This window comes from Convolutriloba macropyga, chromosome 11 (genome assembly GCF_964194025.1).
Source record: "Convolutriloba macropyga chromosome 11, txConMacr16.3, whole genome shotgun sequence".
Taxonomy (NCBI): domain Eukaryota; kingdom Metazoa; phylum Xenacoelomorpha; order Acoela; family Convolutidae; genus Convolutriloba; species Convolutriloba macropyga.
This window is the reverse complement of record NC_134478.1, coordinates 55,818,253-55,832,160: the sequence shown is the minus strand read 5'-3', so window position 1 is coordinate 55,832,160 and position 13,908 is coordinate 55,818,253. Positions and strand designations below refer to the sequence as shown.

Below are 13,908 nucleotides of genomic sequence, written 5' to 3'. Positions count from 1 at the left end.
GCAATTATATATTACAATACTTTCTTAAAGAAAGATTGCAGAGCGTTAAGATACGCTCCGATATGTTGGAAATGTTTTTTCGTGATTCTTAGTGTAACCCCAGGCACAGTTTTAGGACAACTAGATTCTATTTATACGCTAACAATTTCTCGCAGAAAGTCATTAGTGACTTCATGTTGGTACAATTTGCTGTTGGAACCAGTATCTCAAAAAATTGAAAAATTGTATGAAATTATGTTTCTGGAAACAAACAGCTACTAGAAGAAAAAACAACTGGTTTTGTAAGCTGATTAAACAATGCTCCTTTTTTCTAACAGGAATGCTTCTTTTTTAAGCACCTTTGAAAATGAGGCTGGATGTGAACATGTGTTTTATGCGTCGTAATGTTAATCATTGCTGTTTTATTCTTCCCGGATGGCATGTCCTACCAGCTGAACTAATAAATACGAAAACAAAACCGAAACTTGAGAAACTTGATTCAGGGGTACATGTCAGCAACTTTTATATAAAATTCAAACCACCTACAATTACAGCCGTACAAATGAACAAAAAAGTTGATAAAAGGAACGCAAAAGCATACTAAGTACAGCAAAAGAATTTTGGGTTTTGAAGACTACCCGAGTACGGAACTTGTTATCGTTTAATATTAAAACAATGAGGAAAAATTACATTTCAAAAAAATTTCTATGGAGTTTTTTTAAGGTCAGCATAGAGATATACCAATGGAAGGACACAAGTTTAGCGGGTAATATCAATCGCAAACCGGAAGATCATTGATAGATTTATTTCCAATTTTTAATAATTCAATATATAGTTTGGATTCTTTTGAAGGCATGTAATTTTGACTTCGCGCTTTTACAATCAATTTGTGTGAAAAAATGGCTCCTTCTATAAATGTGAACCTTAAAACTTTTCCATTTGTGACTCCAACCTAATCGGCGCATTTTATTCATAGCTCCTGGTCATATGTGCCAAGATTCGCTATATAATGGCAGTTTTTAGGTTTCTGGAGGTGCAAAAAGTATTCGAGGAGCAATTCTAACAAAAACAATATTTCTGTTGTGTTGGACTGCTTTTTACTGAATGTAAAAACGGACATAGTTTCCAAAACATGCAGTTGTTTGTTAAAATACAGACAATTGCTTAATTTTGGCATGCAAAAAAAATAAAAATCAGGAGCGAAACTGTCCACTAATAACTCAAATGTGCGATAAAAGTTATCGAATAAAATGCACTTGGAGTAAAAAATGTTCTCAAAAATGTTAAAATTCCCAGATGTGTTGACAGGCAAATTTCTATTTGACTATCAGTCTTGAAAAACAAATCGAAGCATGGTTTCAGCAACCGTAATTGATAGGTTTAAAATGAAAACTGAAAAATTTGCGATCTTTCAATATAATCATCATGCTAACACATGTTAAAACACATTTCTAGGCAAATATTTTGCAACACAAAGCAATTTCCCAGAAAATTGGTGTTCAACAACAGAAAAAATTTTATCTCTAAATAACACAGAGAGTAGTTTGCAGGAAGAAATTAAATCGATTATTTCAGACTCCAGAAGTAGTGAACAACCTACTGATTTTTGTCATTTGACTTTTTTTTTACTGAAAATTGGTTCAAGTGATTAAATGGACGCAGTTTAGTTAGACTAAGGCTTCAGTTGACATGTCTTCCAAAAATGTTACCGAATATCAGGAACACATCATAATTAACATTTAGTAATTATGTCAAATTCTGTCTTTTTGTTATTTTCTCTATTTGAAGTTAGCTATTAGTTATTCGATTCATCTGTCTTTTCTTAGCAGTTTCTGAAAAATCCAGCCAAACAAAAATGTTCAAAACAATTTTTTTTGACAAGTGAGAGAAGAAAATGAATTAAAAGTGTTAACAATTGTTGTACAGGAATAATGAAGCCTTCGTCTTTTAATTAGCTCCCGCAGATAGATTTTTTATTTTGAAGATTGAACCAATCTGAGTCAAATGGTTGTTTCATATATATCAAACAAAAGTTGGGGAGACAACTCCAGCGTTGACAAATTACACTCTTCTTCTTCTTTTTTTCTCAAATGACTGTTTTTTCTGTTTTTCTGTTTACAAATTCCACACATCCAATCTGTGCAGCTAAAAATAAGTTTGTTCAAGCACATGGGTTCTGTAATTTGAAGATTGAATTAAATTTGAGTCAAACGTACAACTTATTGTTTCATCTTTGTCAAACATACGTTGGGCAGACAATTGCACTGTTGACAAGTATAATATTCTCCTTCGTTTTTTCCTTAAATGACAGTTTTTTTTCTTTTTCATTTTACTTGGAGGTATAACGTATAACTAACCGCTATAGATTATCCAATGAATCGTACTGTTATTCAAATTGGTCAGAAAAAAAAATAATTTGGTTTTCAGAATCCAAGAACATGCTATTAACTCAGCACAAAGAGATTATTTACATCTCATTTGTCAACAATAGGTTTCAAACAAGCCTTGTCACGTGATGCCTTGAAGCAGTTGAAAGGCAGCCGGGTCATATGTTAATCTTTAAGTTGAATACAGTGACTATTAGGTTTGCAAACCCCGCGGTGAGCATGCCATCTAAGCAGCAATTCTGTCAGCTAGAAGGAGAAAAGGATGCTGGTTCCATAGTGCCGAATAATCAGACATGGCAGAGGACAAAAAGACTAGGCACTGAATCATGGTCAAAAGGTCCTCAAAAAAGTGTTGATTGGGTTTCAATGCGTTGTTTGTTTTAACTATAGGGTGCTATCGTTAGTTTGACGACAATAATAACTTCATCTAAAATTTGGTAATTTGCTGCGAGATAGGTACCGACAGTTGCGAAACAGGGCGACAGCTTAATTCTCCCGGTTGACAAAAAAATTTAATCTTAGAACTTTCATATTATGGAACATTGACTTCATGAATCGAAAAAGTTTCAAAACATTAGTAAAACTACGACTTTGTCGTAAATGAAAGTTCTGTGACTAAAAACTTTCCATTATTCTGTGTTTGCTTATGGACATGACTGAAAATTTTTCTATAAAGATCAGAATGTCTCCATTTGCCAGCGACTTTTTCACCTTGGAAGGACGCGGGTCCTGGTCTGAATTTATTTATAGCAATAGGACCCGACCCAAAATACAGAGAAAGAAGCAAATAAATGGAAATTTTTCAGTGAGTATAATAACAGCCTAAACTGAAACAAAAGTAACTGTAAGAAACTTTTTACATTTAAAATGCCCGATGAATTGATTAAACTTCAGTGCTGGTACTAAAAACCCAAACACAAAATTCTATATAGTTCATTATTGACTTCGCATTCAACTGTCTTCGATGTGTATTACTTCTCGACTCTCGTCTCTCCTTGGACTCTTCAAAACGTCCATTTATGATTTGTTAAAGAAGTTTTTCTTCAAAATTAACTGTTCACCAAGATTTGTCAACGAAGTAACTTCATGATAATGACAGCCGCGATGGTTCAAATGTTGTTCTTGAGGCTGCTTGGCATCAGTTTTTAAGTGTTGCATGCAATGACTACTTGGTTGGCAAACTCTGCTGTGAGCAGAGAAAACGTTTCATCGAAGCACTTTTTGTCTGCTAGAAGACAAACAAGATGATTGCTTCAGAAGGCCAACTAATTAGAAGATGGCAGATGACAAGAAGATTAGGCATAGAATCATAATAAAAAACTCCTCAAAAATTTTTTGATACAATTACTTCTCAATCAGTGCTTTGTTGTAGTTTTAGCCTATTAGCGTTGGTTTGTTGACTTGATTAACTTCATCTAACGGTGAGTCAATTGTCGACAAAACTTTTTAAATATGTACCGATCCTAAAAGTGAGAGATTTGACGGAGAATTTTACTGCCGGCGAGCAGTACTTGTTACTCGTGGTCGACAACATGGGTCAAAAGAAGTCAATAAAATTTGAATTTAAAATTAAAATTCGAACTAAAAATGTACAATAGTTAGCCCCTATTTATAAAATTTATCTATGCAAAAAAATACTGAGAAAAATTAGAGAAATTTCTTTCGAGACCATCATAACTGTCTTCCTTTTTGTACGTTTGTGATGATAGGTTCTCTAAATCTATCTGGTTGTTTTCAATTTTTTGTTGATGCTCTTACAGGCTCTGATAATTCAGGTTGTGGTTGCAGTTGATCCTGCTGCAGAAACATCTTGGTGTGAAGGTTCCTCAACTGTGTTATCAATTTGTGGTTCTGATTGAGATATGGTCTCCTCAAAATGCCCCAAACGATACGTTGAGATTGGGACTCCTCTCTTCAAGTGCCCTTTTTAATGTTTGAACTGCTATTTTAGCAAGTCCATTAGCTCTTGGTTGATAGGCGGGTGAATAGTTTTTTAGAGTCCCGGTGATTGCGACCACTGTTTCAGATCACTACATACAAATTCAGGACCATTATCAGATACTAAAATTTTAGGAAATCAAAATCTTGCAAAGATCTGACTGAATTATAATTTGACTGTTCCTTTCATTCTGTCCTGGAGTAGTCTGTCTTTTCGCGTTCTGTAGTGATTTCTGCTTGATCACCAAGTCAGTCAGAGCGAAGTAGACGTTAATGAGTTGAAAGCACACTCGATCATTGCCAGATCGGTTTTCGTCAGAATCCAATCTACTCCACTCTGCGTGGGCTATCTGCTCTTCTGGTGTGTGCTTCAATTGAAAATCAAAACAATTAGAGCTATTGCCCCTCTTGTTAATCTTGCTATGCTGTCTTTTGGATTTCCATGTCTGATGCAACGAGATATTTGAGTGGTTAGTGGTTTGTCTGGTTAAATCTTCTGTCAAGAACAAATTTTTCTAATCATTTGACCTTGAAGACAGTAGCCAGTGCTTCCCACTGTATGTTTGAGTACTTTTGCTTCGCTGGAGTCCACTTCGTCAAAACATGCACGATAGGATGTTCTTGCGAAAGAACCCCATCAACTGCATTTTGAGAGGTGTTACTGCTGATGTTAAAGATTTGTGAAAAAAAGACACCGTCATGCAGCCTGGTTCGATAACTTCAAAAACAAATTAAAGGAGTGTATTTAAATTCAAAATGTAAACCTTTACAACAGATTTACCCAACTGTTCTGTAAGATTCAATTCCATTTCTCTGACAAAACTGTTTATTGATATATACAATAAAACAGGAAATTGCTTAACACTTTTATTTACACTCCAAATGTAAAAAATTACATAACATTTAACTGAAATGTAATCCGATAAATATCATCTCATGAATTTTCCAATGGTAATTTAATTCAACGATGAACTCAATATTGCATCATAAAGGTTATGCAAATAGTGATGAACTGGAATGAATGAGAACAAATACAGTTCGAACCGCAGTTCATTTGATAGGGCAAACATTAAGTAAAAATAACATTAAAACAAACTGATTTCGAACTAAAGCGACCAAATTTAAGCTTTATGCTTAACAATGGTGAACAAAAGTTCCTCAAACAGGGATGAACATGATTTCAGTACGTTATTGGGATGAAGCATTTAAATAAATCACAATAGCCACCCGATTGTTGAGATTAATGTGAATTATTATAGAAGTGGTTGTAAAACCAGATTTTCATTACCAAAAGATTGAATAATTGCAACATACAATAATTTGAATAGCTTGCTAAGTCCTCTGTGGTAGTAGCTTCTCATTATTTATGGCACTTGAAGTACTGCAGATGTTGAGAGAGAAAAAAACACATAGAGGCTATAATAACAATAGTTAAATATTTAATTCACAACATTTTTATATATTTCTTCTGAGATATACGATGTGTTATTAAAAGTAGGAGGCTGAACTATGGTTCTTGAGCTCCTGTAAACCTCTGACCTTGTTGTCAGAGAATTTCAAGTGTCGCATGCGACAAATGACCTTTTATTAACTACGCACAAATCAGGTAAAGGAACAATTTTTTTTTCATTTGAAGACAAAACCCACCGTCTAGTGTGGATGGATAGAGATGACGTTATCTAAGGAAAGATTTAATAGCATCGCTTTGTTTAATTGGAAAAGTTGGGATGTCTGTTCACTCTATATAGGGGTCTGGTGACAAATTACAAAAGTTATTGTGCCGAAAGGCTCAAAAACATAATATTTGGATCCAAAACGGAAGTGAAATGAAGGTCAAAACTGGCCAACCACAATAGCACTATTAGAAAGGCCTAGATCCACATAGAAAAACAACTTGCCTTTTGGAGTTCTAGATCCTAGATTTCTGGAGTTATGAGAGGTCAAATCAGCACTTTCAATACAAAGTTTTTTCAATACAAAGTAAATTTTTTTTATTTTCAAAGTTTGAAACCGTTATAATTAAACATATTTGATGAAAACACGTTCAGAACAGTATAAAGGGACAAAATTTTGCGCAAATAACAACTTATTTTTAAGTTTCAAGCAAGGATCGTAACATAGCCGGCCCACTTTTGGGTCACAAAGCAAATATAATCTTATTAGCGATCACTTTGAACTGGTATCAGTTTGACAATGGGATTTTTGTAGCTCCCGGCTAGAGTTTTTACTAACGCTGGGCCTGCTGTCTTATCTTGCCCGTCATAAAATTCTAGTATTTTTCCCAATGGATAGTTGAAACTTTGAGTCTCCTTCTATATCAACCCAACTAACACTCCCACCTTTGGAGTTTCCAATTCTTCTATCGACCATTTGTTCCGTCTTTGCAGGGAAGGCAAAAATTCAGTAAACCATCTGTCGCATAGAGCTGAAAGTATCTTCTTTTGCTCTCTGAATGGCTTTTGATAGCTTGCAGGGGTTTCGGAGAAAAGGCTGTTCGGCCAAGTTACATTTAATTGTCCAACAAGAAAATGATTTGGCATTAAGGCTTACAGGTCGTCAACGTTTCCATTGACTGCTGTGAGTGGCCTGTTATTCAACAACTGTTCCACATAACAGAATGTTATTCTAAGTGAATCCTCTTTTATCAATCGAGATCGTAGGATGTTGTACATGGCTTTTTTGCACGATCGGACAAGCCGTACCAAACGCCTCTAAAATGAGGAGCCGCTGGCGGGTTGAACGAAAACTTGATTCTTTTCTCCGCCAAGTGCTTGGTCAATGCATTTCTTTTTAGATCTGAGAAGGCTGCTTTGAACTCGTTCGCTGCTCCGACGAAATTAGTGCCATTGCCGGATAAGATTGACTTGGGTTGTCCTCCTCTTGCAACGAACCTGTAAACAGCGTCCAGACCTGCTTGAGTGACGAGACCGTCAACTAACTCCAGACGAACGACCCTACACTCAAACAAGTAAACAGGCAGACCCATTACTTCACATCTTTCTGAAACAGTTTCACTTCCAAAATACTTAACACCAGTGTTAGTGATTGGTCGAACGTTCAATATCAGTCTGTTGACTGGAAGTTGACTCATATAAGTCTCCGTTCCGTGACAACGCTTTCGACAGGTCACACAGCTGTGTCTGACTGCGCGCATTGAGTTACGGAGACCAATGATCCAATGTTCCTTCTGTATCATGCCCCGGATATTTTCAACTCCTTCGTGATTGTATGTTAGGTGGTCGCCTTTAAGATACATCTCAACCACTCTATGCTGACAGCTTAGTATGATGGGATGCTTGGCTTGAAAACTGATGTCTGCTCTTGGCATTCTTCCTTTTCCTCGCATTACACCATCATTGTCAAGGAATGGTACAATTGATGCAAATTTGCTGTTCATTGGAATGGATTTCCCGCTTTTGAGTGCATTGATTTCTTCTTGAAATGTCTCACTCTGACCGAAAGCTTCCTCTCTTGGTCGACGTAGGATTCAAGCAACCGTTCTACGCAATCTTCTGAACTGGCTAAATCTTGTCCAGTTAAAGCTTGAAACACTATTGTGAGCTTTTACTACAAAAATCTGCTGGTCCACTTCCTGAACAGCAGGTCTCAAGTTGTCCTCATCAAGTGCGATTGGTTCTCTTAACCAATCGGGCCCCTTTATCCAGTCACTTTGTGCGATCTCATCAAAACGGACACCTTGAGTCCCAAGATCATTAGGGTTTTTATTCCCGGGTATATGATGCCAATCGTCTACTGTTGATGTATCAAAAATCTTGGCAACTCTCTTAGCAACGAAGATTGGCTGCTTCTCATTGCTGGATCGAATCCATTGGATAACGGTAGTTGAGTCCGACCACATCTAAACTTCATGGAAAAGAATCTTTTGCTCTTTGAGAACCGCGTCTTTCAATCTATTTCCTCTATCTGCGGCCATTAACTCCAGCTTCGGAATTGTGTGGTGTTTTACAGCGGCAACTTTTGCCTTTCCAAAAACAAATGAAACAACTCTATTGAAATCATAAGACTCGCTTAAAATATAAGCGACTGCACAGAAGATGTCTTCAGATGCATCTCCGATAACGTGTGACTTGCTCTTGACGGCTTTGTTGGTTTTCTGTTACCACCGTGGTACTTCGAATGGTTCGCCAACATTGAGTTCTGCTACCCAGTGTGTAAACTCATTGAGATCACTGGTGATGATCGAATCCCACTGTTGATCTCTTGTCTGCAGGGTGTGCTTCAGTATTTTTCGTCCTCTAATAACAAAAGGTGCTAAAAAAACTTACGGGTCAAATACACTTAAAACAACTGAGACACCTTTTTCTGGATCCACTGGGATTGCGGTTTAAAGTTGGTGCCTCTGCGTACTTTCAGGGTATCTTGTACATTATTCCATTCGAGTTCCAGAATAGTTAGTGCTTTTTCTTGCTCAACTTCTTTCTCGAAGTTGGTTGCTCATTTGGTGAGTTTGCAAGCATAAAGGTCAGCTCTTTGCAAGCAAAAGCAAGCATAATAGCTTTTGCTCTGAAGTCAACAAAAATTAAACGATCATCCATGTAGAAGCTATGTTGAGCAACCTGACTAGCGTAGAGGAACTCTGCAGCATTGTCTTGTGCACACTTTTGCAACGCAAAGTTTGCACAAGTAGGTGAAGATCGTGCTCCAAATAAGTGTCTGTTGTAGCGATAGGTGACAACAATATCATGCCATAAAAATCTTGCCATAAAAACTGTAGATAATCTCTATCTGCTGGCTTGACTTCCACTTGAAGAAACATTCCTGCAATATCTGTACTAAACGCTATTGGTTTTTTCCCGAAATCTTGCAACTACTCCAACTATGTTTGAAAGTAGGTCGGGCCCGGTCAGCAAAGCGTCATTCAACGACAGGCCTCTAAATCTGCTCGCTGCATTGCACACTCTCCTCGCTTTTTGTGGTTTGTAAGGGTTGAGTACAGGATGATGTGGCACATACCATAATTTACTGCTGCTTGAGGCTTTCAACTCTTCTTCAGAAAGCAAGAAATATATCCTTTCTTCAGATCGGACTGTATTATTATGGAGTTTTTCTCTTTCAAAATTGAATTAGCGTTGAGTCTACGTTGCAACGATTATTATTGTCCCAAAGCAGACAAAAAATTGTTACTTATTTCGGGTTTCCTATCGATCTAGAGCAGACCAACTTCATATCTTTCGCCGTTGAACTTCACACTGGGTTTTAGCTGTTCACTTGCGAACTTATTGTCTTTGATACGTCTGTCTGCAATCATTAGAGTTCCGTAGGATTCCAGATCCCACCATTTTTTTACTACTTCAGCTTGATCAATATCTTCCTGACTAGCAAGCTGACAAATAGATCCATTCAGTTTTATTTCTCGGGTAGGTAAAGGTCCACTCACAGTCCAACCAAGTGGTAATCTTACTTCCCACCGTTTGTTACGACCTTCACATTTGTATTCCAAGGGCCTTATGTGCTCATAAGCGTTTTGACCAAGAATTACTTTTACTTTCTTCAAGTTGATCTCCGTAAAGGCAACACAATTCAAATAGGGATAATTTTTCTTCATTTCACGCATGTCATAAAAATTGTTTTGAACTTGCAATGACTTTTCACTGCTGACTGTCAATCGTAAACAACTGCTCGCTGTTCAATTTTCCCGCCCAATCGACGCCTGCACTTTTTTGCAGGTTGTCAACTCAGTACCGTGGATGCCTGTTACATTAAAGGAAATAGTTTCTCCATTGAATTTCAATTTGTTAGGCAGCTCCTCGTCTATCCAGGCTTGATTTGACCCAGTGTCGCAAGCTGCGAGAGTGTCTTCAAATCTTCCTTCTCCCCCAAAGACTCGACTAGCAATTTGCATTAACACCAACACTGATTCTAAATTGCTTGTCAGGTTTGTACTTTCGTTTGGTTTTTCAGCAACGGTTATTTTCGTTTTGTGATGCAACATACGATTTTGCTTCTTCTCGCAGTTGTCTATTCCACATTTGTGAGCTCTCTGACATTCTTTGGCAGCATGTTTTCTCCAAGACAAAAAAAAACAAAAATTCTTTTCCTTGGCTTTATTATGCAGTTCTTCAAACGATATTGCTTCAAATTTTTCACATTTCGATATCCGATGATTACAACCGTCTACAGGGCATTTCTGAGTTATCTTGCTTGAATGGAAAGAAGCGTGGAATGTAGAGCCTGAATGTCGCCACTGTTTCTTGAAGTCTTGCTTTTCATCATTCATCGGCCTTTGTGAGAAGTAATCATTCCTTCAGTTAACATTACTCGTTGCATTTGTACTGTTTATCAATTTCTCATGAATTTACGCTTCTTCTTGTAACCAGTCACTCAGTTCAAGCAAATTGGGTAGCTTTCTGCGTCGTAATGAGCTTTCGATAGACGCAAAGAATCTGTTTTTGATATCGTTTGGAGGCTTTTTGACAGCAACATCTAGATTTCTCTTCGAGAAGAGATCATTAGTGTAACCCAAAACTGTAGAATTCCCACAAACGTGGCGATGACATCGATGAAATCAATGAGAGTGGGTGAATCATTGTATCGAATGACAGGAAAGTTCTGAATCTCTGCAAGCTGAGTTGGCGCAAGGAGGTTTGGTTGACAAAACTTCCTTTTTAGTGTCTTCATGCTTGTACATACGTTGCGCCAGAAAAATCCAAGCCATTTGTGGCTCTCTTGGCTTTGCCATTGACAAGAATTTACAAATATCCCATCTTCTCGTCATTTGTGAGCGGGCTGCTATCTATCATTCAAAGAAACATTCCACTCCACTCTGGACATTCGAGAGGATCGCCACTGAAGTCTCGTACTTTCAACTTAGGCAAGCTTCGCTGTTGAAAGGTCGATGACATATTACCACTATAAAAAGAGCCAGCTGGTTCTATTGATGATGACATTCTTACTGACCTTTCAGGACTTCTGTGGAGGCGACTCGAAATCTTTGTTTGTGTGACAAAACGGTTGTTGGTTTCATCTCAAAAATCCACGGTTTCCGGATGACACATCATCAACCCAATTCTCGAATCTGTTTGGAACAGAAAAGGCGTGCTCTGTTGGGATGCCTTTATATTGAAAGAACGTGCTGTTGCCACTGAATTCTTTACAAGTAATTCTTCATAGGGGCTTTTATTGTCACAGACTTTTTGAGTTTGACCTGTTGCTTGCGGCTGTTTATTTAAATTATCAGTTTCACTTGCCAACATTTGTATTTTGGCTTCTTCTTCAAGTTTTCGGATCTCTTCTTCATGTTTTCGTTGAGCCTGTTCGAGCTGTTACTGAAGCTTCCGCCTTTCAATGTCTAGTCTTTTTTTGACTTCCTCTTATCGACGCTCTACCGTCTTTGAATTCTTATGGCTTCCAGCTCAGCTTCCTGGTAGGGCCTGCTTCTAACTTCAAAGTCGTTGGAGAGAAAATTGTGGGTTTTTTGCTCAATATCGGCTAGGTTTTGTTGAATTGCGTCTGGTTCTCAAACAAACTGTACATTCGTTGTGCTGTTGGAGCCTACTCCGAGTCCCTCATTCTCATGTACAGAAGTAAACGTCATGACTGAACCGGTATCAAAACTGACCATCTTGGTTGATTCTGAAGCTATAGCCAATTTCAGTAGCAAAAGCTCTAAAATCGTTTTTTTGTGCTGCTCTAGCCTATACCGATCATCATTCGTTCGTTTTCGGATATCTTCTGAGAACTCTCTTCGGCCAAATTTTTCGTCTGCTTTGTCCAGTATTTTTTGCAATTTTTAATCCTCGGCGAAGTATTCATCTTCATCCTGGCGAATGCGGACAAGGCGATAATTTCCTTTGAACAACTGCAATACGCATTGTCGTTTGGCCAGCAGCTTCGAGTATTCCTGGTTGACGTTAACGATTGCTTTTGTAGCAGCTTCGTCGTATTTTTTCATTTGTTCATGATGCTTTGCAATTTGGCTGATCGGTATGAGGTTCACTCCGAAACCACCATCACTTCAAGAAGGGACAGGATGTCCTCTTCTCGAAATGTTCGTCTTGAAATGATGTTTGTACTTCGATGAAGCTATTTTTGTGCTCTGATTGCCCATTGGTGACTTTGATGATGTCCGCTGAGACACTGAACTGAGTTGAAGCTACACTCGGAACCAATGTCTTATTGGTAAATCTTTAATACAGAAAATTGATTAATCAAAGAATTGGAATTGAATAAAACAGAAAGGTTGGATAAACATGTTGTAAAGATTTACATTTTGAATTTAAATAGATTTTGGGAGTTATGAGAGGTCGAAGTTAGCACTTTTTGGGTTTTTCAAAACTAATTTTCTTATACAACTCCGAGAAGAAGCAAAATAGTATGTTGCACCATAAAAGGAAAATAACCGTTGCTGACAAATCAAATGATAATACAAATTTGACAAGCAATGTAGAATCAGTGTTGGGGTTAGTGCAAATTGCTAGAGTTCGAGTCTTTGGTTAAGAAGGAAGATTTGATGGCATTGATGTGTTTAACTGGAAAAGTTGGGATGTTTTCTCACTCTATATAAGAGTCTGGTGACAGGTTAACAAAAGTTATTGTTTTGAAAGGCTCTAAAAATAATATTTGGATCCAAAACGGAAGTGAAATGAAGGTCAAAACTGGCCAACCACAATAGCACTATTAGAAAGGCCTAGATCCAAATTTAAAAACAAGCCCATTTTTGGAGTCCTAGCTCCTAGATTTTGGGGAGCTATGAGTGGTCCAAGTTTTTTTAGTTACTGAGCATTTTTTTTTACTATTTTCAAAGTTTTCAACCGTTATAATTATACGCGATTGATGGGAACGCATTCAGAACAGTATAATGGGACAACATGTTGTGTAAATAACAACTTACTTTTAAGTTTCAAGCAAGGATCGCAACACGGGGTGTCAGCATTTAATGTGGCTTCTGTTTGCGAATTGTAAGGCTGTACAAGGCCTTATCACATAATTAGTTTGTTTATGTTGCCAAAGACTTTTTGTTGCATTTTGCGCCTTGAGAAATTGCTATTTTTCAGGTCACTTAGTGGTAGCATTTCAGTAGCGAAATCGGTAATCATTCTTCCGTAGAATTTTGCTGTCACAACAAACCATTCGATTTGATTGTTGTTTGTTGGTGCTTTTGCACTCTTAAATTTTTCAAAGAATTTGAGATCTTGTGCTATTTGGTCCTTAAAAACACTTTTGACTGGTTTTGAATTAGATTTTTTCTGTTTAAAAGTAATGTTTTTCTCACGTAGTCGACTATTGATTGCAAGCATGCACCTGTTGAACTGCTCCTTGGTAGTTCCATAGATCAACAAATCGTTTGGAAATTTCACATCACTTTTGATTCCTTTGAGAGTTGATTCGATTCAATTCTGGAGGATTGAAGAAATTACCTTAAAACTTGAGGTAGTTGGCACATTTGGTCCCTGAGATGTGTTGATCGTGTGCATTGCCTTGGCCTCTTTGTCATGTTTGATTTGATAGTATGCATCTGCGAGGTCTATTTTGCCAAAAAAGCAGGCCCCATGAGGATTATGAAATATTGTGTTGATGTATTGGATTGGGTTGTCCTCGGTCATGACTTTGCCCTTGATATACATTTTCAAGTCCAAACAAGTTG

The 13,908-nt window shown here is 37.5% G+C and overlaps 1 protein-coding gene across 1 annotated transcript; it reads right to left on the bottom strand.

Moving 5' to 3' along the window:
- Positions 1-6,948: 6,948 nt before the first annotated feature.
- On the bottom strand, positions 6,949-7,632 carry LOC142349180 (uncharacterized). The gene has a single exon (XM_075400592.1). The coding sequence runs from the start codon at positions 7,630-7,632 to the stop codon at positions 6,949-6,951; it is 684 nt and encodes a 227-aa protein (XP_075256707.1).
- Between the last annotated feature and the right edge of the window lie 6,276 nt (positions 7,633-13,908).